The following is a 26776-nucleotide window of genomic DNA, read 5'->3' on the forward strand; positions in this document are numbered from 1 at the left end:
GAAAAAGGAATTAATACTATGAACAATTTCTATACATAACTCATGACACAAGGATGATGTAATAGAGAAAAAGTAGTTTGAGAAATTTTTTGTGGAGTATGTATTTTTGTAGGTTATTTACTTAGTTGGTATATTTAACTTTGATAAATGATGATCTGAATGAGACTTTATTAATAATTATTTAAATAATATTTTGTTGAATTAATTATTTGTGTGAAATGAATGAGAGTCAATATCTAATTTAAAAGGTTGCGAAATGACAATATCTATGTAATTAAACATTATTTTGGATATGAAATTTCAAATATTATTACATAGTATTATGTTGACATATTCTTAATAGTCCACAGAGAAAAGAGAAAGGCATAATGAAGTGGGAGAAAAGAAAAAATGAAAAAAGGAAGAGAATGTCTTTCTAAAGAATAAGAAAGTGAGACAGAAGAGAAGAGAGGATGAACAAATGGGAAATTCAAATAAAGCAAAAGTAAAAAATAATTAAGGAGTGAGAAGTAAAAAAAGGGAGTTCAAATAGCAAGGCCCAAAACGTATTCGCATATGAAAGCCCAGAAAACAAATGGTCTAAATGCCTTGTTTGATTGGGATCCGCACGGATAATGGATAATGTTTTATGTTCCTTATGTCCCAAATTATTAAAAATTACACATGCTTTTATAAAAATTAATCACATGTTTGATAAGAAAGTTTATAATTTTTATCAGATGTGTCCATATTGAATTTTAATTTCTTTATTTTTAAATATTTTGTTTAAATAAATAATTAAAATTAATTTATTTTATTTAAATCAGTAAACATAAAATAACAATAAAGGATTAATAAAAGAAAAGAGGTCTCCTAACTTACTTGAGCCCAAAACTATTGCCCATACTATTTTTTTTTTCTAAAAACATTGATAATTAAAAACTAACTATAAAAGTTGATAGAAAAAGCTTTACTAATTAATATTCTTAAACATACAAATTCGTTAATATTATATGACATTTAGTTAAAATATGTTGGTAATTAGTAATATAAATGGCGGATGCGGGTATGTTTTGTATGAGGAATCAAATAAAAAGATGAGAGCACTGCTTCAGCTTCAGCTTCAGGCTTTGACTACTCGCCTCTCCCATTCATCTTCCTCCTCCATCTTCTTTCGCGCCAAAACCTTGTGGTTGAATCCAAACAGAGCGTGCACTCAGAACTCCCAAGTGAGAAGGATATGGTTTTCCGCTCCAGTTTGTATGGGTCGCCGTTCCTGCAAAATTGCTGGTAGAAAGGTTTGCATGCCACCTGTTTGATCAAATTCTTTTATCCTTCATTTTCTCAACTAGTATCAGTACCTTCCTTCACAGTTCATTTATTTAAGGACATTACTCCTCTAGTTGTATTGCTGTAAATCAATGAGGTTGTGTTCCTGTTTTGATTACTTCTCGCGTTATTTTTGAACAAAGGTTTATTGTTACTATTTGGCTTTAAGTTGGGTCGCTGTCTTATAGATGCATTTTACCAATTATTTTGAAGTTTAGAAATCTTCTATTTCTCGAAGGATTGATTCTTATATAAGAAAATTACAGGAAGCCCAAGATGCGAAGAAGGCAAAACTATACTCAAGGATTGGAAAGGAGGTCGTGTCTGCGTAAGTCCTTCGTTAACTAACTCATTTTTTATGTTCTCTGTTACATCACTGATATGATTGGTACTACCAAGTTATTTTAAGGTGGTCGGGTATTTAGCAAATTGACCTTCTGCTGCCCAGGATTTAGTGACGTGAAATAGTTAGCGTGATCATCCCTTGTATTTTTTTTCCCCGATTTTTCCTTACTTTACTGTAAGTGGTGTCTATTTTTCCTGAATTTGATCAGAATCTATTCTGTAATATGTATTGGTTCGAACTAGTGGATTTTGTTACTGTCTTGTTTTTCTTTATTGATTAAAGAACCACATTGTGGCATAACTTTCATCGTGTTGAATGACAGGGTAAAAAGAGGTGGTCCAAATGTAACATCTAATTCAGTTTTGGCTGCTGTACTTGAGAAAGCTAAGGAGCTTGATGTGCCTAAAGATATTCTTGAGCGCAATATCAAGAGAGCTTCTGAGAAAGGACAGGAGGCTTATATTGAGAAAGTCTATGAGGTTGGTAGAAAAACTACTCTTGATTGATTGTCACGGGGAAGCAGATAATTCTGGGACTGGTAATTTTTTGGTCCAGCTTTTTGGGTTAGGTGGTATATTATGCACTCATTCATGAGTCGTAACCAAACATGTAATTTGTATTATTAAGCTTTACGTTGTTTGCTTAAGGACTGGCTTGTTGCTTAACCTTAACGAGCGTGTTTTTGTTGGATTTCAATATCAAGTTTTGTACTTTAGAACTTCATCCATGGCATATTTGGATCGTTTTATTTTTCTTAAGAACATTCCAGCGTCTTGTTTCAAGAGAGAACTGTAAATATGTTCTTTGCATGCACACCATTACAAGGAGCTTACCAATCTTATAAGTGGTTTGTTTTTCCTCTCTTCTAAGACGACGCTATCATGTTCTTAAGGCAAAGTAAAGAAACAAAATTCCATGTAGGACAGATGCATATGACGAATAACATTCAGTTTTAATTGCATCCCATATTATTAATCCTGGTGCTTAATATCTCAAGTATCTGTTTGTGCATAGGTAAAATTGTGACTTTTATCCTAAAGGGATGTTTGGGCGAAATGAGTTTATAACCCAACTCACTTTTAATATCTAAAAAATATACGAAAAAGCACTTTTAACCTATTGCCATTTGTTCTCACAAAGTTAATTTGGCAAACATTCCCGAAAACAATAATTATGTTCAAAATTTGTTATTTCAGTTCTAATTGTTCCAAATTACATTTCCCTTATAATTGATTCATCCCAGTTGTTTAAACAAGCATTATGCTAGACAGTTTGAGACGTTTAACATTTTTAGGGACACATTTTTGTATGCTATTACTTTTTACTCTGACGCTGTGAATTTTAAAAAAGTCAAGTGCGAGGGAAATTGGAGTCAATCAGGTAAATGAGTCTATGTTCCTAGAAGGGTCAGACCCTGCCCAGAAGTGTGGGAAGGGGTCAGTTTTTTGTTTGGACCCATCCTTGGGTCGAATACCTTCAACTCTACACGACTCTCGGTGGATTACATTTTTTAGAATTTTTTTCTCGGAGTGCTATTTTAACTCATACTTTTATGTTTACCCTTCAGGTTTATGGTTATGGAGGAGTTAGTATTGTAGTTGAGGTATCGACTGATAAGGCACATCGTTCTGTGGCAAAGATACGAGAAGTGATAAGGGACTATGGAGGAAAGATGGCAGATTCTGGGTCTGTGACATTTAAGTTTAGACGTGTTAGGGTAGTAAATATTAAAGCTACTAGTGCTGACAAAGATCAACTGCTTTCCATTGCTTTGGATGCTGGAGCTGAGGATGTAATTGAACCTCCAACTTATGAAGATGACACTGAAGAGGATAGCTCAGAAAGGTAATTCTCAGCTATTCATTGTGTTTCTCAGTTACAATAAAATTTGTGGTTTTCATCGGAAAGATGTGACATTTTCTTGGTCTTGGAGAGGAAAAGTTGAAACCAGTGATAATGAGATCATCCGTTTGACTCATCAAACCCTTTTTCTTTGCCAATTACTGAAGAACATATTAGCTAGTTTGAGTAAAATCATTCCTTTATTATAACGTGGGTGAAATTGAAACGCTGATGGTAAAATCATAGTTTGATATGCGTGATCAACAATTCATAATTCAGCATCCATGGATGGAACGCCTTATCCACTACTGACTGCTCCAATGACAAGTCAAGCTTTATAACACCTTAATTTGAGTAATGAAATCTATGGATAACGATGGAAGTTAATTATCTGCATTGAAACCCTAGTTTCTAATATTTAAAGCGAAGACTTTGCTATAGCCTGATGTCATTTTCTGAATTCCATCTGTAGCAATTCTTGTCTTGTTAGAATTGGTATGAGAGAATGGAAATGGTGGCTTCCTATTTAAATGTTTTTGAAATAAAAGAAAATTTCAAATATTTAAATAGATATTTATTGTTGTTCAAATTTTCTAAAATCCGGCAACCAAAATAAATATGAAAAATAGTTACAGTCTATCAAATATATTTATAAAAATCACATTTTTTAGGAGTTATTGGATACAAGAGTATCAAATCTTTCTTGGTCTGAAATTGTTTCACTGGGCATATTTGTTTTACATATATAGGGTAAGCATTTCTTACATCACATGATCTTGTAATCTCTCACACTTAAATTAGTCTTACTTGGTAGCTCCGATGGCTGTAATAATGGCTGAAATATGTTCGAGCCTCTGTTGTTCTGTTTGTTTACCCCTTATAACAAGGAGAGTAGAGCATAAAATTAAAGCTTGCCAACTAGAGTTCATTTTATTTCATTTTGTCAGGTATTATAAAATTGTTGGTTCTTCAGAGAACTATTCATCTATATTATCTAAGCTGCGAGAAGAGGGCATAGATTTTGAGCCTGATAATGGTTCCGAGCTTCTTCCAAATACCACGGTTGAGGTTTGTCTACTGGCTTTTGCATGTGCTATTTCATTTGTCTTTCTCCCTTCTCCTTTTGTATTCATAGTATGACAAAGAATTCTGAAGGTGTAAGTTTAATCTTTGATTCAGTAATATGCAATTTCTAAAATGGGTTTGGGAGGTGTTACTTTTTCCTGATTCATTTTTCTGTTCTTCTGTCTGTATTTCATTTTTACAATTATGCCTTTGTAGGCAAACTATTCTGGAGAGTATCAATAGTGTTTCTATCAGTAATTTTCCACTTATTCATCATGTTATAAACCATTCCTATTATGTTTAGATTTGGCTTTTCTAAATTAAGCAAAGGCACAGTAAATGATTTCAGTCATTGATGAGAAAATAAACTTTCATATTTGAAACATGCATCATTTTTTATGGATGTATGGGTACACAACGTTGATAGTTGATTTTCTCATCAATGATTGAGATTTTACTTGCCTTACACTCTAAAATGAATTACTCACTTTGGAGGGTGCCAGATATCCATTATATTTATCTAACTCTTCATTTTAAAAGATTACATAGCAGTAAAAATCGAAGAGGATTTTTTAAATTCTTTACATTCAGCTCCCCCATCCCACTTTTGTTTTCTTCATCCAGGTGAGGTGATGATTTTTATTTTGATAAGGTCCTTTCCCTTTAATTTAGCTTCTAATCCTGAATCTAAATGTAGGATTGCTGGGGTACATTCTTGAGTTGAAAATAATTAGCTAAAAGGTTGCCAAAGTTTCATGCTGTGAGAATTTCAGAGCTTAATTGGCGTGTGTTTAGCTACTAATGAACTAAGCAATTAGGGGGAGTACGTGATTCTATTCTATCATATTCTTTGATTGCACACGTAAATATATGATGCTAATTACTAGCATGACTTGACTCCATGAATTCCAAAGTAATTTTTGTGTAGCAGCTTTCTTTGTTCACGTTTATTACTTTTCTACAATTGAATTCCATCCTTTAAGTTTGTAGAAATCTCCATTCTCATTCTTTTCTGCGTAAGTTATATAATTCAATGCTTGTAGCCTTGAACTCTTGTTGCAAATAGACAAATCTATAGGGAATTAAATGCAGCTCAAACCCTCTATATACTTTATAAGGATGAGACTGAGCAGGTCTTTGTTGTATATTGATGACGATTATAATGGTATTTAACGTCTGCATTGAGCTTTGAAAAGTAATTATATTATTTTTCTAAATAAAGAGGGATTGTCCTTAACTTCTTTTTAATTAGAAAACATTGGATTGAGTAAAGCCTGAGTCAGTTACACTTGAATTTTCAGGTAGACGATGAGGCTATGGACTTGAACAAGCAACTTATGAGCAAATTACTTGAGCTTGATGATGTTGATGCTGTTTATACTGATCAGAAATAATTATTTTTATGTTTAAAAGCTGTTCAGCAGACAACTCAAGGTTCTCTTGGACACTGGAAGCTCCCATCACAAAATCTACCTGGTTTATTACAAAATGAAAATAGGTTCCAAAAGTTATTGGGGATTCCTCAGGTGAATAATTTGTTGATCCGACTGTTTAATCCGATTCCTTTTTTTTTTTGAGAGGACGGCCAGATGCTTGCTTTCTGGAGGGGATTTCATTTTGAAATTATTTGATTCAAACACGAGGATGTTAAATCATGTACTGTCTTATATTATAAACTGACAAAGTTTAATAGTAATAAAAACAAGGTAAATCTAGATTCCTTCTGGTTGGGTACGTTGGTCCCGGAGAAATTTCTTTGCACCCCATCTACAATTTATATCTGTTCGTATATAGTTGGTCTTATTACGTAGGATGAAGATAGTCGAGTGAACCAGTTTTTCACTCCCTTTTCCAATATTCATTTTTGCATGTAAACCGAGAACCTGAGATATGCTGCTTAGACGCTTTCAAGATGCATTTTTGTACTAGAATAGAACAACCAATATAAGCACTGACGTGAGATAAGTTAGACCACACAGAAGAGTTGTTTGTAGTTAATAATTATAAATGATTCAATGGGGCGCACTCTGGATGTTCTTTGAGATGGTTAAAACGTGCAAGAGCCAATGCCAAAGTGGTCTATCATGGATCTGATCTTCATGTTTGAGGCATGTCTTATCCTAGTCCAAAAAACTATTTTATAACATCTGAACACTGGTTAATGCTCTGATCAACAGAACGTGGCCACATGATGGTGCAACGGAATATTCTGACTTTAATAATACACTGTTGCATTGGGTAAGGATTTTTTTGTGAAAATGTATTGGTAGTTGGAGAACTGAGAAAAAAATGAGATTACTCATTGATATAATACATGCAGTACAATGTACAAAATGCTGAGGGGAAGAGGACGAATCCATAATTGCGACCTTATCATACACATACAATTATATTACACGCTTAAGGATCAGTATCCCTTGTACCCAGTATAGTTGCATAATATATTGTATAGGTGTACAGCTTGCAAGCAGTTGCGTCATTTTCTGTGAGCAGATTTTATATTACTAAATAATATTGAGTGATGCTGTTACTCCTTGGGAACCCAGCATCCATGCAACCCATAGGGAAGTCCATAAGGGAACTTAGCCCTAGCAATCTCTTCAAAAGTGGAACCATCCAACAGCAACGCATACCCTTCTCCATTTTTCTCGCTGACAATGGAGATTACCACGCCTACCATTTGACAGAAAGAAAGGTTAGAATGAAGCTGCTGGAGAATTGTAATAAAGAACAAACAGCAGGTTGAAAAAGAACGCATGCATGCTTGAATTAAAGAACTTCTAACCATCATCTTCCTCTGTTGCTCCTGGTCGTGCAACAAAGAATGGTTCTGAGGGCACGGCACCTTCTTCATGCCAGTTCGTAGCCTTTTTCAATTCTAAATCAAGCTGCATAATATTTTATATCAAAGCACATTCTACTAAATATATATGTCCGGAACCATAGATAAGTTTGAAAGACTCAAATGTTAAGTCAAACCTTGGTGAGTGTGTTGGGGAAGTTACAAGGTCGCTGTGCTCCACAAGCATAGGCATATCTGTATTTCTTTCCTAGATGATTAGGGTTTATGCTGCACATGTCCATGCCTTTCCCATGTTCATTTGGGTCCAATGCTGCATCTAGTTCTCCATATGGACTTCCATCCAGTGGTATTCTGAACCGTCCAACCCTGTTAATTAATCAGTGTTAAGTAAACCGTGAGTCACTCGTATGCATTATGATATTTCCGTAATCCAAGGCTAAGATATCCAAATATCAATCACCTAGCATCGGGTAGAACATCTTCACCATTAAAAGAACGAAGGTTCTGTAACCTAAGTCTATCAAGAATGGTAGGATCCGAATTATGCTCACAACAGTCGGCAATAATGGCCGTCACCCTCCCATCTTCGTCTTCCTCCTCATAAGCATTAATGAAATGGAAAGTAACAAACAGAGGTACTTCCACACTTGCCACCTTCAAAATCAAACACAGAGAATCAGTCATTAATAAATAACATGGAAGATTAAAACAAATCCACAGAGACAAAGTAATTAACTAGCTTACAATATTTCCACTGGTCTTGCACATGACATGCATAAAAGCTTTAGACTGAGGGTGCCACTCAAACTTATACAAAGGAGTAGGCTCAGCCTTGAGCAGATTCTGAGCACAGTACCTCAACGGCATTTCGGGCACAACAACATAGTGTTCGGTGACAGGAAAAGAGTGAACCCAACCGGGCGAAGACCCGCCCCGGCAATTGACCCGCCCAATTACCCTCCTCTCATTGGTACCGGGCTCCATCCTCACCACAAGGTACCCTGCTCTCACCAAATCCGGCAACAACGTCACAAACTCCTTATCCGTCACAACGGGGTGCGCAGAGTGAATCAGACCCCCCAACGAGTCACTGTACTCGAACTTCCCCACCGTTTCTAGCGTCTCAGGGTCAATCACAATCGACCCCTTCTGCGTCTCCGTCAGACACACCACCCTCCCGTCGCCAAGCTTCACCACCCCGGTGTTCGCGTTGTCCGTCAGCGACGCGCCGGAGAACAGGCTCGCCAGCTCCCCCACATACGCCAGGAAATTCGCCGCTTTTGGCACTTCCGAAAACTCCCGGTAGCATATCTTCTGGTTCTTCTTCGCCGCACGGTACGCCTCCGATTCAATTTGACGGTGGCCGGCGAATAACCGGCCTTCCTGGAGTCGTAGCTTGACCACCGTAGCGTAACCGTCGAAGAGGTGTCGGAAGTCATAGTCTCCTATGTGCCACATCCCAGGCCCATTCCTCAGGTACGTTCCATTCTGCATGTAATCATTCACATTTATTTATTATTATAAGGTCAAGAACCATTGTCCAAGTAACACAAACAAATGAAAAACCACTCTTTTTCTTAGGACAAAGATACTTAGACAACATTTAACATTTTTTGACAACATTTGAATACGTGTTATTGTGTGATTGGTTCATAGTGATGTCATCGTGTCATTTGAATATCATCTTACTATGTACTCAATATTCCTATATATACAGCGTTATTTCAATGGAAAATATTCTTTTAATAACTTTTTTACATATCTATTTATATATATAGTAGCATGTAATTAGTTGGTTTTAAATATACAAAATATTATTAAAAAATTATTAAGAAAAATGTTAACGTATAATGATCCTATTTTAAGTATATGTAGTCTAACAAAATGACGTTTGCGTATAGATGAGGTTGTAAGTATCATGGAATACACAAACAAACCTAGACTAAGCCTGTGATCAAATCGATACTATTGGTTAATTAATTATTATTAATTTTGTAGCTTACAATGGAGTGTGTCTCTGTGTAGCAGCCTGCCGGAGAGAATAATAAGATTTTTTATTTTGCTTTTGTACTTTTATGGTAACTGGTGTGATATTAACAAAGGTTGATACAAAGATTTAAGTAAAGGTTATATCTCAGTACTATTTAAAACTATGCAGAAAGATATGATATTGGGTGATTTGATTGGATAAGAAGTCTTACCAGCCATGGTGGTATATGCCCTTCAACTTGTAACTCTCCTTCCCAGCTCTCCTGCGAGATACTAGTCCATGCAACATGGTGGTGGTGGTGGCGGCCGGCGGTGGTTCCTGGGAGTTGTTCCTCCGGTGTTGGTGGGGTAATGATGGGTAATGAAGGACTTGCAACATTTGCAACGGTTAAGTGTAGGAGTTTGCGTTGGGGTTTATTGACGATGAGTTTATTTGGATTGTTATGATGAGAGATGGGAGGAAGAAGCATAGTTGGGGAAGAAGTGGAGTTTGTGAGTGAAGAAGGCATGGTTGTGAAAGCCATGGAAATGGAAAAAAGAAGAAAATAGAAGGGTTTGAGTTTTGTGAGTGAGAATAATGATGCATATTTATAGGAGATATTGAGAAATGATTTGTGAAGATGAAAATTGGTGTATGGGAATCTTGATTGGTGGAATTCCTTTTCACTACGGGACATGCTTTGGTTTTTCTTCAGTCCTTACTTTCATACATTAAATTATACGTATTTTCATGGATTCGACAACTATATCAAGACACAAAACTTAATATATTATTATAAACTGCTTTACGATTTTTTTACTATAACAACACCTTTATTTATTTTTAATTCATCTTACTTGCAGAACTACTTACGTGTCATTTTGGTCCTCCGACTTTAATAATTAAAAATTTCACCATTTTTTAAATAAGCTCTTGTTTATTTTATGTCTCACATTTATCATAAAATATCAAGAATATATTCGACAGTATAATTAATGAGAATTTTAAGAATTTAGGTAGGAAAAAAGTGATATAAGGGTCAAATTTGTTAATCTTTTTAAAAAAATAATAGCTAACGTATTTTTAGAACTCTATGAAGCTTCGACCACACGTGATCAATCAATGTTTCCTTAACGCAGATTTCAAGGACGTCAATTAATTGGCTTCAAAAAGCGAAGAACTAAAATAACACATATTATAGGAATAAAAATAGTAAGAATTGTGTAATTAAACTTTTAATTTAAATATTATAAATAAAAAATATTTTTATTTTTACCTAGTTATATTTAAAATAACTTGAATTAGTCCGTGAAGCTTAAATATCAAAGATAAAAAATATAAGGTATTCTTTAAATACGAAATCTTCTAAATAATATAAATGTTTTTGGGGAGATTGAACTAATTCACCGACATGAGTTGCGTCACATAAATAGTTAAGAAATTAATTTCTTAAACTTCAATTACAATGATAGTTTTTAATAATAAAAGTTATAGTTGATGGACCTTTCCTCCAATTATACAAAAGTAAGTTGGGGGAGTTAAAAAATGGTGATCCAAATTTGTTCTAAGACTATTCATGTAGTTGAATCGATTAAACACTGTATTTCAGAAAAAAAAAAAAGTAGCCATTTGAGCTACTTCATAGCCGAATAATTATTCTCTAAGCTTTTAAAATAAATGTCTTTGTTAAAAATATTAACTTCACCATAATATATTAAAAGACTACTTTCACTAACATTTCAAACTTACATAGAATCTTTTATCATCCACAATATTTTAATAAATTTTCGATTTCCATATTACACAATTATACTACTACTTTTAATTATTAGGAAAATATTTTACTTTTATATGAAAATTGTAAGATTTAAAATTAACTAAAATGGTAAAATAACAATTTCTTATCAACATATATTTGTTTGTGCATGATAAAAAACAAAGAAGCATATATTTTATATTATTTTTGTATTATATTTTTGTATTTTTTATATATATACATAAATACATACATACATATATATATATATATATATATATATATATATATATGTATGTATGTATGTATGTATGTATGTATGTATGTATGTATGTATGTATGTATGTATGTATGTATGCATACATGCATTTAATTTTTTATATGTAACTTTAACTTTCTATTTTTATTTAAGTAAAACTTTCAATTCATACTTAAAGTTTAATATCTTAATGTTGTATTCAAGTATACATATTTAACTATAAAGTTAAGACCATAAGTCATAAAAAAAAAATATCTCTTTAATTTAAATGTTTTGTTTTTAAAAGATAAATAAATATAAGATCTTAAAACGTAACATAATAAAACTATTAGAAAAAAATTAAGACTCGTATTATAACTATGCAATAGAGGTGTTATTTTAAGTTATATTAATGCTCTAGTGAGACTTGTATTCCATTTATATTATATATATATATATATATATATATATATATATATATATATATATAATATGTGAAAATAATAGAAGATGAGATATAGTTGTAATTTGAGTTAATTCATTTCTACAAGTCAACTTTTAAGATGAAGGAGGTACTTTTAGTAATAATATAGCGAATGACATTTCTATAGTAGAAAAAAATTACTTTAATATTATCTTATAAATATTTGTTTTGAATTAAATATTTGTAAAATCAATTATAAAGTACAATACTCTTATAGAGTTTGATTTGTATTTTTTTTTTCTCAATACTCTTATGCATTTTCAGTACTTTTAAAAAAAGTATTGTATTGATTAATTTTTTCACTTTCAAAATATTTTACATTAAGATGGTATTTTTAAGATTGATAATAAAGGTGACGAGTCTGAGACACATAAAGTTGTGTAATAAGTTAGTCATATATTTATTAGAAATGTACTTTATTTTCTTGCTATCATGTTTGATCTTAGGTGTTTCAGGTATAGGATCGAGTATTAATACAAAATATACTTTCACATTTTTATTCTAACTTAGTTTAGATAATTCTGAATGTCTTTAGTCAAAACCATTCTTTTCTTGCATTCCAAACCGTTTGGTGTACATGTTAAAGATACTTCGATGTTTAAGTTAGTAATTAATCCGATTGAGAGTCACAACAAAGTCTTAAATTTGTAGTAAATGCAATAATCTATCTTCTTACATTCGACCTCTGTATTTATAGTTTTTTGGATGAACCTGAAATTAATGAAACCCTAATCATGATATAATAATGATCCATTACCTACTAAGTAACACTTACTAGTAATCTTGATTTGAATGGTATTTAGAGATGTTGAGTATCTGTTCGATCTCTAATCATATTTGACCGTCTGGTACTACTTATTTGAATTCACTGAGTTGACCTATATAACCGATTGTCCTCTTGAGTGATCTTGTCTAGTGAGCATTCAGTACAATAAGTAATTAAAGTAAATGTCATTCTATAAAGTAATTATATGACTATATGTATGTTAAGGTGCAATGGATTATAGTATTAAACTTTCAGCATTTCTAGTAGTTGTAGCAAAATGTGTAGCTATTTCAATATTATATTTCATTTAGACTAAGCTATACCAGTAGAGTGTCATCATACAACATGAGGTCCAAATCAATGACAACAAGCTTTGATAAAATATGTTTGCCAAGTCCTGCACACATTATATAAACATACTCACTTTATTAAACGCCAACAGGATTTTTTTTTTTAAACTAATAATTACTATTTGATAATTCATTATATAGGAATAATATCATCCTAATAAAAGTGAACTTAAAAAAAATAGAGTAAAAGTTAAAGGTAAACGAATTTTAAGTGTTAAAATATCATTGTCAAAGTCTTATTTCAAGTCCGATGTTCCTATGTTGTAAACTTACTATCTCCCATTTTGTCTTATCTGTTGTGTCAAACTAGTTAGCCAAAGATTTTATGGAGACTATAAAACACAACAGCAATCACAGAATGCAAAAGTGATTTTAGGAATTTAGTTTTTAACCAGACTGAAACTTTTACCTAAGTCATACAAATAAATGACTTTGTTTATGTGATTCCATGTTACTCATATACGCACTTCCATTTCGTGTTTCTTCATACTAGTTAACTTTTTGCTATACCTAATGGATTAAATATTTTCAAATTTATTAATTCATCTTCCTTGCTAATGATTCATCCTATGATCAAATATATACTTTGTGATCGTAGGATGACATGTCGCCTCCATAGGTGCATGTATTGCATATACTACATCATTTCCTTCTTTGACCTTCAAATTTGATAGTACCAAAACCCACCACACGTCTATTTTTATGCATAATTAATATACAATCTAATCATCTCAAAATCAAACAAGTAATTCTGGGGTATTGTCGGCAATTAATTAATTTCTACATCTTTACAGATTTATACACAGCCGGTCACTGCATATTTAGAGAAGTTTCAAGTCTACAAATTATTCAATGCTTAGAAATGGATTGCTACGATCAATGAAAACTTGTTATATGGATAATCCGAAGCAAGGAGATCTGATGAGTGAGGTTAGAAAAAGGTGAAATAAAATGAGAAAGAAGAAGAAGGTGTGGGAACACGATGATGATGGATTGGGAAACGGAATATAGAAATATGCGTATATATATATATTGCCGTCGAAAGTGGAGGTGAAAAAACATAAGAGGTGCAGAGGTGGTTGGGGCATTGGAATAATGATGTTTTCCATGAAGGAATTGGTTCAATAATTTAGTGACAGGAGCAATGTTAATTTGCTTACATAGTTCATACCCCTTTTGGAAAGTGGGAATGCTCATTGTGCCACTTGCTATTTAGCACACAAATATGTTTAGTTTATAGGTTGACCTGCATGGTTGTGCAATCTGGGTCCGCATGTTCGCCACTCAACCAAATCTTCTTTCATGTCAACAATCCTTAACTCCATTTCACTTTGCATCGCACAAAACCATTACTTCTTCTCTTCCGTCACAACAATTTTCAAGCTTTTCAAGTTTTAAGTCTGTTCAGAGTTTAATTATCGTTATGAGAATGAACAAGACCTTTGTAATTGCTATTGCTTGTATGATTCCCACAACACTGAATCCATAATGCAGAATTTCTGCTGCCTTCAGATGTATGTGGCAGACAAAATTAGGGTTTTCCCACAACGGAGAACAGTTAAGTTGTGTTAAGAATTTGGACCAAGCGTCAGTATTCGATGTGGGTCCAAAACAATCAAATATTGTGGGCGGTGATGATGCGCACTCATGCACCCACCACCTTCGTCACCTTCTTTAATTATTATATTCTGTAATGTAAATTTTATATCTCATCATCATCTTCCACTTAATTACCATTTCCAAAGTTTTTTCAAAGACGTTTAATTTCAGACTGATCGAGAAAATGGCAGAGATGAAAATTAATTCTTAAACAAAACAAAAGTGGTCCTATGCGTATCTCCTATTGTTGCAGTTCGGATCCGGATATTCGTTTCTTCTGTTTCAATTATTATTAATATTAAAAAGTAGGAGATGCCACTCTTCTACAGTGTCCTTGTACTCTCTGATACTTTTCGGCAATTTTCTGCTTGACATTTTCTGGATTCGATAATGACCCCTTCAACTTCATCAATGATTTCAAACGCTAACAACACTTTCACAAAATCACGTTTTCATCATCGCCATAATCTTCTTTCTATGAACCAAAACCTAAAAAACGAATTATTTTTCCCCGTTGCTTCAAAGACTGTAATCATTAATATTCATTTTTAAGTCAATTCCATTAACTGGTATTCGAATATGAAACTCATTGCTACGTTGATGGTGTTGCTTTTTCAGTACTACGTACTACGTACTCCCCATATTCATTTTAAAGACAACTTTATGTTATTTCTTAGTTCAGCTCAGTCAATATATAATTAAGTTACTTCAACTCATTTGCATCCAAATCATCTCACATCGAATCAATTTTCAATTTTGTTTAAAGAATGCATAAACTTTTCGTAACTCAATAAAAAGAAAAAACTCCTTTAAAAAATGTCCAAAAATAAAAATAATAAAGTTGCATCTATTTTTATTTTCATAATAAGTGTCTAATAAGCTGACTTAGAAAGGTACTTTGTATGGTTTATAATGAGTTATAGTTAAAAGCTTATAGGAATTATTGGAGTAAATTGAAAGAAAGTAGTCTATGAGGGATGGTTCTTGGTTGTCCTTTCTGGAGGGTAGCAAGAAGTTAGGTTAGGTGAATTATAGGTAGTTAAGGGAGGATGCTCAAAGTTATAGGGCTGACAAATATCTATTGCTTTTCTTATATAGAATCTCAAGGTTGTGATTAGCATAGAGTAGAGTAGGGGGTATCAAAATTTAGATATATATGTAAGTTTAAGTTATAAAATTAAAATTAGATTTTTCAAATTCTGATAATAATACACTTTACAGTATTTTCAAACTAGAACTACAGTATTAGAATATTCCATTTTCATGAAATTATAATAAAATAATTAAAATGCATTTTTTTTTCTAAATTTTCAGTCCATAACGTCTGAGCTATATATAATTCATTTTCTAATTCTTTGCAAATTAAAGATAAGGATTCTGATTTCGTTTTAATTTTAATTTTAGCGAAATGAAAATGCTTAACATATATCTCATATTTGTAAAGCGATCAAATAATGGTTTCTGTTTTAATTCATCTAATAGAAGAACTGGGTTATGGTGTGGTGACATTTTTCCTTTTCATAATGAACAATTATTTCAATTAATTTGTCTATGTATCGGTAATATAATTATAATAAAATGCGTAGAATGTGTCCACATTTCAAGCTCTTGATGTTTTATTTTTCTTGGCAATTAGGGGTTTCTTTTTTCCTTAAAACGATGACAATACTTGGAATTTTGGATGTTTTTTTTTCTTTTTTATCAAATCTCATCTAGTTTAATGTAAATCACAACTAACCACCATCTTTCAAGTGATGACTCATGATTAATAATTAAGTTTCTTAAAAGAGTCATTTGAAAGCAAATTATTCTTTTCTTAAACCTGTATATATTACTAAACAAGGGTTTAGAAATTTTTAAATTAAACTTTCTATATAAAAATTTGTATAGGAACCTCATACCTTATTTATAAGGTTTAACCAAACAGCAAATTAGTATCATAAATTTGAAAATTGATTGAGTATGATACAACATCATACGCTTTGTTGAGGTGATGTTCAAAAGTTCCATATCATTTAAGATAAACAATAAACTAAATGATAATAATTATATGATATATTCTAAGTTCTTGAATTTAAACATTCTACTAAAAAATAATTTAAATTTATATTTTGTCTTTAAAAGCAAATTATTATTTGTTTTTAATTGCTACTAAACAAAGGTTTGAAAGAAAGACATTTTAAATTAAACTTTTTATAAAAAAAATTATGGTGTTGGAACCTCATTCGTTATTTATAAGGTTTAACCAAACAAACAAATTAGTTTTATAAATTTGAAAGTATTGATTGAGTATGCAGTTTACCTTTGTCTGTATCTTTTAGACATTATGCTCTCTCATCCTGTTTGTCCCTTTTAGAGAAAAATAAACAATCTGAACAATGATAGTATATATGAAAAAATGGGTTTTTACACAGCTGAATTAGGCTTTTTTTCTTCTGCACCTCAATAACCTCCATTTACACTTTCCTTTATTGCAAAAGTTAATCCAAAATATAACATCTTTAATCCCAATTACCTAATTCAAAATTTAGAAGAGAAGAGAGTAGCATCTTAGCTCTTAAATATTCAATTTTTCTTTCTTCAATCCAAAATATAAAATTACCTTTGGGATTAGTCATCAAAGTTGAGGATTGGGTCATTTCTTCCTCACCTTCATACATTTCATTCTACACCCTCTACACTTATGAAATTACCTATCTATTTTTATTTTCTTTCCACCTTTCCCTTCTTCCTCCACCAGCTGAGTTCCTCTCTCCTATGTCCTCTTTCCCACATTTTGTCTCTCCCACGCCATCTTTTTATTGTTTTTCATCTTCTTTCATTCTAAAATCTATTTTTATTTTGTAGTTTGAAACATACTCATTTTGAAATATTTTCAAATTTGCATTGCAAAACACAAAATGAAAAGCCTAAACTATATACGAGTATATATGCAGGAAAACTTACAGAGGTGCAGGAAGAAATGACCTGATTATTGTTTACATTAAAAGAAAATTGGGCCTTTTCTGTTGGGCCTCATATTTCTTGCCGAAGTAATTTCATCACTATTTCTAAAAAAAGAAATAAAGAAAGATAATAAGAACTTGATAATTCATGGTTTGGCAGCTCATTCCTTTAATTAACAAGTAAATGACATAAAAAAAAAAACAACAACAAAAAAACATTCATATGTAATCTCACCCCCAGATAACATAAACTAGGGCTAGGGTTAATCCTGAGTCCCACCTAGAATTGTAGGGTTTGAGTTGCAAACAACATCGTTCAAAACTGGAGCCCCTTGCCTTGAATTCATCTACTGACACATTGGCCTCCATTGATAAATTCTTGGAGACTGTGATGCCCTAGTTCAACAGTGAGTCATTGTCATTTCATTCAAGATTTTCTGTAATTTCTTTTTCATTCATTTGTAGCCACTAACTGCAGTGGGAGTACAAAGCAATAACTATGGGGTTTGCAAATTTATGGAAGACCCATGAAACTCTTCATCATTCAGGTTTGGATGTGAGTCAATTTCAGAAGTTAGTGCAACTATGAAATCAAACTCTTCTTTCTCTTTCATATATATATATATAACCAAGGAGTAATTCTTATTTTGTAATCAGATTATTATGTCATATAGTGATTAATATATATATATATATATATCATTTGATTTTTTTACTCTTTAGGTTTTCAAATATATATTTTCCTTGACACTCTTCATAAATCTCTACAAGCATTGTGTTATGTGGATGCCATAAAAGCTTCATAATTTAGTTTGGACGTGTTGCATATTATTTCTCAGAACCTCAATTATTATGAGAATAATCGATATGATGAAGCTCAGAATCCTTAACTATACCATTATGGTACTGCAAAATGGAAATGATGAACAACACTCAAAGCTTTGCTGTTTCCTCTGCCACTGTATACCAAATATATATGCCACATTATGTATCTGCATGCATGGATTAATTGTATCTTCTTTTCACTTTCAATCTAGAATTGGCATGACAAAACCTTTATTGACCTTTTCATTTTCTTATCTGGTTTACCCAGACTTAATGAGAAGATTTTAGTTTCTTACAATTTTTATGGGATCATTTCCAAAAATAAAAGAATTATTCAATTTATATTTTAATAATTACTATATTAATCCATCCAAGAAGAGTACCACCTCAACTCATGTGTATTTAAAATTAAAACACTCTCTTATTACTATTTCTAAATTTAATTATAAGAAATTAACTAAGCACTGAATAATTTATCAATGATAGTACTATAGTAGTAAGTTCATTTAATATTTTAGTTTTGATACAATAACAAAAAACATTTTTTTATAAATTACCTTATAATTATATCATTATGTTCAAATGTACAGGAAAAATATGTTTTGAAAAATAATAACATTAAATAAAATTTAGAAATATTATAATAAATAGAAAATGAAAATTATCAAATTATCAATAATAATGTTAAGTCACATAAAATGATATTTATAAGTTAATATGTTTTGAAAAAATTATTTGAAATACTAAAACTTTTAAAAAATAATAAATAAACAATACAATATTTTGGTAGGACACTGAATTTTATTTTTAAATAATAATTATTTTTATTATTTGATAGATTTTTTTAAGAAAGAGTATAATTGTTTCTGAATTTGAATCTTTACAACAAACCACAAAGATACTAATCTTTCATTTCAATAACAAAGAAAATATTTCATCAAAGAATGCAAATGTATGTACATAAGTTTTTAATACCCCTATATATTTGTTTAAGAAAATTTAAAAATCCTAAAATAAAACCCAAAGTTCAAAATACATAAAAATAACATAAAACAAAAATTACATACGTTACCTAAGTTCATTCGCTCATCAAACATAAATTGGTTCATCTAGTTAATTTAACATTATGTAATATTAAAATAAAATTACAAAATATTTAATTTTTTAAATTATTCTTAAATTGTGTTTCTCATCTTCATGTTCTTTTAAATTTTCTCCTTCATTGAACATTATAAGATTCAAGGATATGTGTTTTAATCTTTAACCTTGTCATAGATTCTTTGAATTGCAAATGTTCTTCTTCAAAATTCTTTTCATTCATGTTTAGGAGATATTCTTCCATCATACCCTCTACACACAAACACAAACATAAATCAAAGACACAAATCTAAAATAATCAATAATAGAAATTATACTAAAGTGATATTTGGATCCTAAAAGAGATCAATGTCTTATTGTCAAATGTTTGAGGTTTGCCTTCAAGGTTAAATACCCACCTGCAAAAGTCATTAAACGATTTTAAAATTAAAGATGCATTGCCTAAAGAAAATAAAAAAAAATTATTTTCCAAGTAGACAATCAAATTAAGTATGACTTTGATTATTTGTAAGTGGCTTAGAGATGGTCAAACAAGTTAACTCATGTGGATATATTTCTAACCTTGTTTTCATACTAAAAGAATGACTTTGAATATTCAAATGAATTGACAAAGAAGCTAATAGATTATCAAAAAAAAGTTCTTTAAGTTTTAAGCTTGTGTCTTCCCTTTCTATCATCTAGTCTTCCTTTCATTATGATGTCATGGTTTTCTTGATAAACTAATATTTCCTAAGTAACAAAAAAAAAAGTTAGTTAGTATTTTCTTTTAATGACAAATCATTATACTCTTCTTTTTCTCTCATTTTCTTTTTTCTTTTCTCTCTCTTTCTTCTCTCTCGCTCTCTTTTCTTTCTCTTTCTTTTTCTTTATTTCCTTTCTCCTCTTTCACTCTCTTTTCTCTCTTCTTTTTCTCTATTTTCTCTTTCTTCTTCGTGTCTCTTTTCTTTATCTTTTTTTCCTTTATTTTGTCTTTTTTACATTTCTATAAGTGATTCGTTCTCTTGCACTTTTTTATGCTTTTGACGATGTCTTCTTTTCAACACTTATAATTTTTGCAAAGTCCTTTCTTCCTCCTCTTTCAAATATAGAATATAATTCTTCTTGAGGTCTTTATTAGTAGTCATGAGACTTGCATTTCAATAAGGATACTACTCAGTTTCATGTTCACATCTTCACATTTGGAACATCTTATAGCACCTGATATAACTCAGCAGTACACTTTTTAGCAGTGAACAAGAATTTGTGAACCATGAACTACACACATACAACTCTCCACCATAGCGAAAGAAAATGAGTTCAACTTCTCCATGTCTCAAAATTTATACACTTAATCACCTATATGAATCAACTTCACCATTAAATACGTATTTAATGGCTTGTTGAACAAGCTCCATGAAAAATTTCAAAACAAAATTTTGTGTAATCACTTATGTGAAAGTGATAATCTCATTGTGTAACTCATGACTATGTGAAAATTTGTTGTCTTATAAAAAAAAGTAACCAATGCACGTGAAAACAAGCTGAAAATAAAAATATATTTTTATAGATCTCTTAAATCATCATAACTAAAAAAAATTAAAAATGTCACTCTATCTCGCAAAACTTTATCTTCTATAGCTTTCAAATACTTAAATACAAATATAATTTCACGATCAAATCTTTTTCACCAATATTTAGAAATAGTATTTTATCGTAGAAGAAAAACATTGGAGTCACATCTAGTAATTATCCAAATAATGAATATAAGATATATTTTAATAAGTAGATATCGCAATCTGACACTTTTCCTTGAAAACATAAGGCCATAATGTTCGTTGGGTTGGAAATTTGCATATAGACAACTAAAAGAACAGTTGATATAAATTATAATGCACAATAACATAAATCTCTACAATTATACATTTTCATATCAAATACGAATTGCTGTTTGTGTTGATTTCACTTGGATTTTACAATAAACGTGAATTTTTAACTATTTACCAAGAGTGTCGTTTGAGAAAGAAAGAAAAACTTCCTTTTGCTCATCAAACTAGGGTTTAGCCTTCATCAGATTCAAACGTTGAATTCCGTAGCAAACCACATTGCGACATATTGGAGTGTTTATTTTGTTTTTGTTGCAATTCTAAACGTGAATTTTTTCTATCTCGTCGTACAAACAAAACTTTCAATCACATCAAAACCAACCATCAACTTGACTCAATGCCTCCTCTTACTATTTTCATAATCCGACGGATGACAACTGTTGGATTATTCAAGATGCAGCATCTGGTTATCGACATGCACCATCACAATCATGATGCATGACCCACCATGCATTCTCATCATATATAAGAACCCAGATGGTGTCTTGCCTACCCTATCTCCATCACAAAAAAGTTTTAATTATTAAATATACTCTGCTTACACCTCGCATAAATTTTATACCAATTAATCTATTATATATATTACGTAATTAAAAACCCATTATTCCTTGTAGAAAAATAATTAATTTAGATTGCAGTGATTATCGGTTTTCTGTCAATACCAGAAGTGTTTTATTCTTTTAGGTTTATATAAGTTCTTTATGTTTCAAAGTTTTGGAAAAGAAATAATATTTGTTTGTTAATAAGATTCATAAATGAATTTGTCTTTTGCTCCAGAGGTTTGTCTAAGAGAGTAATTGAAGGAGCCAGGCTGGCAAGTGCATTTACTCCTGGATCAAGATTCCTTACCCCAGTCTGAAACTGGGGCCCATTGGGCTTGAAAGCCCATAATATCAGACACGGTCAATTTATGAAGTCAACACATTTGGACCCAAGAAAAACCGTAATGGATAAGCTGTCACTTTCTTATAGCTTAAAAATGGGTTGATAAGTACTTGTGTGGTTCAACCATTACCTCTAATCGGCGCGTCTTATCTAACTTTCAGATTACAACCAACATTATTGTTCTTACCCCCAATAAGAGAATTCAATTATTTTCTCTCTTCGTTTAATTTCCAAGTGCAGTCATTATTATTCCAGGCACAAATTTTCTATTTCATTATCTTAATGCTGGAAAAACAACAAATTCATTATTGATTTTGTTTATTGTGGACTCAATGAATAAATTCCTTTGTGAAAATTATTATAAGATTAATCTAAAATTTACTAAAATAATAATAATAATAATGTGTTTGTAATTATATCCCCATGGTTGTGTATCAAGCACCAAATATTTTCAACAACCTTTTTATCTCAGTAAACACTCAGGTAGAAGGTTGCATATCCTCTTTATTAGTGTTTATCAAATAGTTTTTAAAGATTCAAATCAATGAAAAAATTGAACACCGATGATAAAGATTCATAAATAAACCTCTTTTTTATATGTTTTCAATTGTGAATATGCTCAATCCTTAACATAAATTAGACTCATATTACATTTTTTTATGAATTTTCTCTTTCATAGACTCGTCATTTATATATCAATCTAATCATTTACTTAAATTTTAGTTATTCTTAAACACTCAGTTTAAAGTTCAACTCAAGTTAGAAAAAAAATATTGAGAATTTAACTGTAAGTCCAAGTTTCATGTTAGATGAGAATAAAAAAATATAATAGTATATAAATATAAAAGATTCATTGTATCTTATTGGTGTCAATAAAAATAAAAAAAAGGGATATCAATCTCTTATATAATTAGACTCGGATCTTATTGATGTTTGTATTTTTTCACTGACTCTTCAACAGAACTAAAAGAAAATCAGGAGGATAATGTTGAAAGAGTGTTGGAAGAAAGAGTGATGTTTGAGTATAATAAGATTTAGAGAATTAGTAAGTTGAAGTTAAGAGAGAGGAAGGATGTAGTGGTAGAGTGAAGAAATTTGCAGATGGAATGAGAGAAAGGATAAGCAATAATTGTTAGGGAAGGAGTAGTTTTGCGGAGCATTGATTGCTCAAAATGTCACGTAGTGGCGTTCATTAATTGTGTTCGTAAAGGAAAAATTTCTTTTAACAACACTTTTTTTACAATTTTTTGACAATGCATACGTGGCAGTTTGTGATTGATCCGTTTTAAATATTTTTTAAACATAAATTCAAATAGATCAATAAAATGATAACACTTGTCTCGTTGTAAAAAAAGTTGTCAAAAAGTATTGTCAAAATATCATTGTCCTATGACAAAGGAAGGAGAAAAAAACAAGAAACCTACTCTATATTCTCCCTTCCATCTAGCACAAATGTCCTTTCCCTCTCATTATGATCGTGATTTTTGGATGTAAAACCCAGACAATATCACCATCCATTATAAATTTCCAGTCTCACTTTTTATTCTTCCCTTCTACCCTTTTCATTCATCATTCATGACTCATAACATTTCATGTTTCAGCTTTAATTAAGCATTTATCTCAGGGCAAGTTTTTCTACCATATCTCACAACACGTTTTGATTCATCTTCAGCATTGTATAACTTACATTAGGAGAAAAATTAATTGTCGCAACTGCAATTCATCAATACAAAACTCTGATGGATTTTCCTTCACAGTTAAGTGTAAAGTCTACCTCCTTCAATTTTCCTTCGTGTCTTACACTCAAAGTAATCTTACCATTGTAACAATTTACCAAAGATGGAGTGAGTCAATACCTCTCATTTTAATTTAGACACTGATTATATAATAATTATAACTTCTCTAATTAATGTTACATAATCATTTAGAATTTAAAACACAGACTTATTATATTTTTTTTATTTATAATAAAAATTATTTAAAATATAAAATGTCTTAATTTATAATATAGTGACTAATTATTTTTTATATTAATAAATGATTGTTATACTTAATAATTTTTCTGTTTTAGTTAATTTACTTTAATTATGATGTTATGTAATAAATATATAAATAATTTAAAATAATAAAACCCTTTTCAATAATTAAAAAAAAAAAACATAAATGAGTTAAAATAAACCAAGTTCACTTGACTATTTTTTATAACTATATTAATGATAAGATTAGTGCTGTTAAAATGGATTACTATCTGTGAGCTAATTTGACCCACCACAAATTCGGGTCACGTTGGATTTGAAAAAAATGAATTTTTTTTATGCAGATTAATTTTCAATCTGGTTGAGTCCGTGGTGAGCCAGGTTAGCTGACCAACCCACCTAGTTTAATTTAATTATTTATTATATTTTATGTTTTAATATTATTAGTTAACATTTTTTTATTGTATTCCTAATGAGAATAAAGAAAAAGATATTTAAAGAGAGTAAAATATTATAAATTTATCAATTCAAGACTCTAATCTTACAAATGGATAAATGATACCAAAATTATCAATATTATAAAATTATTTATTTGCTTTTTAGGTTTGCTTTTACATTACATTTTTTTTATTTTGAATTGTCTTTGGAGTTTAATATTATTTTAGAGTGAAATTATTTAAATTTGAATTACAAAAAAATTGTAATTTTTTTGTATTTAAAAAAAATTATAATTAAGTAAGTCAATAAATCCATTTAACCTACTAATGTGTGGTGGGTTTGATCATATTCAAATTTTTTTGACTCATCAATAAATGAACCAGGTTAAATTAGTTAACATGTGATAGTCCCAACCGGATTGGGACGGATTACCTCTTTTGACAACACTAGATAAATTATTACATTTTTAACATTTATGTATAGTAATCATAAGAAAATTAATATAAAAACAATAAAAATGGAATAGAGTTTGAATGCAGAAATTGTAAGAAAGGAAAAAAATATTTTAACATTTTTTTATAATATTTTAATATAGTACACCTATTATATTTTTATTGATTTATTATTTATTTATTATTGAATTAACATATTCTAAATTTAATGAAAAAAATGATAGGTATGTTATGTTAAAATATTAGTCATAAATTTTATATATTAACATTTAATTGCCAATCATAAACTCTTTATTCCTAAATAACATTGTATGAGGTAAGCAAATACTACTATACAAAAGAAGTTAAAAGGAACAAACTTCTCTTTTATTTATTTTAATGTTTAAAACTTTGAACAAGAGTTATTTTATAAGGTTAAATATATGTTGATATTTATATTCAGTAGCCTTATTAGGTTTTACTTTTTCTAGCAAATCATACTCTACGACCAGAGAAAACAAAGAAAAGGTAACCGAAAGAACAAGCAACAACATTTAAAATTGCAATTCATGGATCTTCTATTTATACAAGTTTCTTGTTTAAAGCAACTTCATTAAAGTGTGATTTTCACATGTTTTCTTGTACAACGTTATCAAACAATAAATCTGTGTCAAATTGACAATAGGGAAATTACAATTAAATTACTTTAGTGACATTTTTTCTATTTTTAAAATATACACACTTTTTTATATGCTTTAATAAATAATACTCTATTTCCTTTTTAAATAAATACTCATATTTTTATGCTTACTTGCTTTATTTCATCGTCTCATTTAATGATCCTACACATTCTGCAGTATTTCCACATTAAATGTGTCGGTTAAATAAAAATATTAAAATGTAATATTTTAATTATTAATGTTCTGCAAAAGATGTGTCCAATTCTCCTTCTTCATATTCTCTTAGTCATACGAGTAGGAATAAAGATCTGGAATGAAATAACTTAGAAATAGCATATCACTATCGTATGTCATCACATTGTTCAAAATTTCCCTCTAAGAAAATGATAGCCTTTTCAATATTTTAGAGATAAAAAATAAAGTCAACATTCGAGGTAAGAGATAATTGTCATAGTCTAATAATTATTATAGTATCTAACATCCAAGAAATAATATGTTATTGAAATTTATTATATACTTGTCTTATAAAAATAGTTATAAAATTTAATTCTAATTCAGTTATTGAGAAATTTAAGAATTTGAAGCAACGAAAAATAATATTATATATATATATATATATATATATATATATATATATATATATATATAAAATTCTTTTTATAATTATAGTTTATATTGTATTATATGTCCATTTTGGTTTTATCAGTGACAAATTATATACTTTTAATTGATTATTTATCTCTTTCAAAATTATTGATGGAGATCCTCATAACTTATATACATGACTTTATATATATATCAGGTTCAAAATTAATACAACACATTTAGTTATAGAAAAAAAAATCTGCTCTTAAATTCATCTTTTTCTTAGTTTGATTTTAGGTTAGATATATGTTTTGGTCCTCATATTTGTGTTTAATTTTCAATTGGGTTCTCATGTTTTTTTGTCTCAATTGCATCCAAAAATTTGTTAATTTGAGGCAATTAAACCCTCTCCGTTAATTTCCCACTGACGCGTCTAACTGTGCTGAGCTGTATCAGATATTAGTAAGTGTGATTCAATTACGTGGAATTTTTATTTTAAAAAAATAGAATTATCAAGAAACCCAA

At 30.3% G+C, this 26776-nt stretch overlaps 2 protein-coding genes across 2 annotated transcripts; one reads left to right on the forward strand and one right to left on the reverse strand.

The window, feature by feature from the left end:
* Positions 1-1042: 1042 nt before the first annotated feature.
* LOC106761154 (probable transcriptional regulatory protein At2g25830) lies at positions 1043-6286 on the forward strand. Its single transcript, XM_014644669.2, has 6 exons — positions 1043-1277; positions 1575-1636; positions 1977-2133; positions 3222-3499; positions 4444-4564; positions 5863-6286. Exons 1-6 carry the CDS (start codon positions 1077-1079, stop codon positions 5953-5955), a joined length of 912 nt encoding a protein of 303 aa, XP_014500155.1. The 5' UTR covers positions 1043-1076; the 3' UTR covers positions 5956-6286.
* Positions 6287-6840: 554 nt separating this feature from the next.
* On the reverse strand, positions 6841-10085 carry LOC106761448 (carotenoid cleavage dioxygenase 8 homolog B, chloroplastic). The gene is made up of 6 exons (XM_014644999.2): positions 9566-10085; positions 8109-8852; positions 7825-8018; positions 7541-7730; positions 7347-7449; positions 6841-7234 (listed from the first exon to the last, which is right to left on the reverse strand). Exons 1-6 carry the CDS (start codon positions 10028-10030, stop codon positions 7089-7091), a joined length of 1842 nt encoding a protein of 613 aa, XP_014500485.2. The 5' UTR covers positions 10031-10085; the 3' UTR covers positions 6841-7088.
* Between the last annotated feature and the right edge of the window lie 16691 nt (positions 10086-26776).

Source organism: Vigna radiata, chromosome 5, assembly GCF_000741045.1.
Source record: "Vigna radiata var. radiata cultivar VC1973A chromosome 5, Vradiata_ver6, whole genome shotgun sequence".
NCBI lineage: Eukaryota > Viridiplantae > Streptophyta > Magnoliopsida > Fabales > Fabaceae > Vigna > Vigna radiata.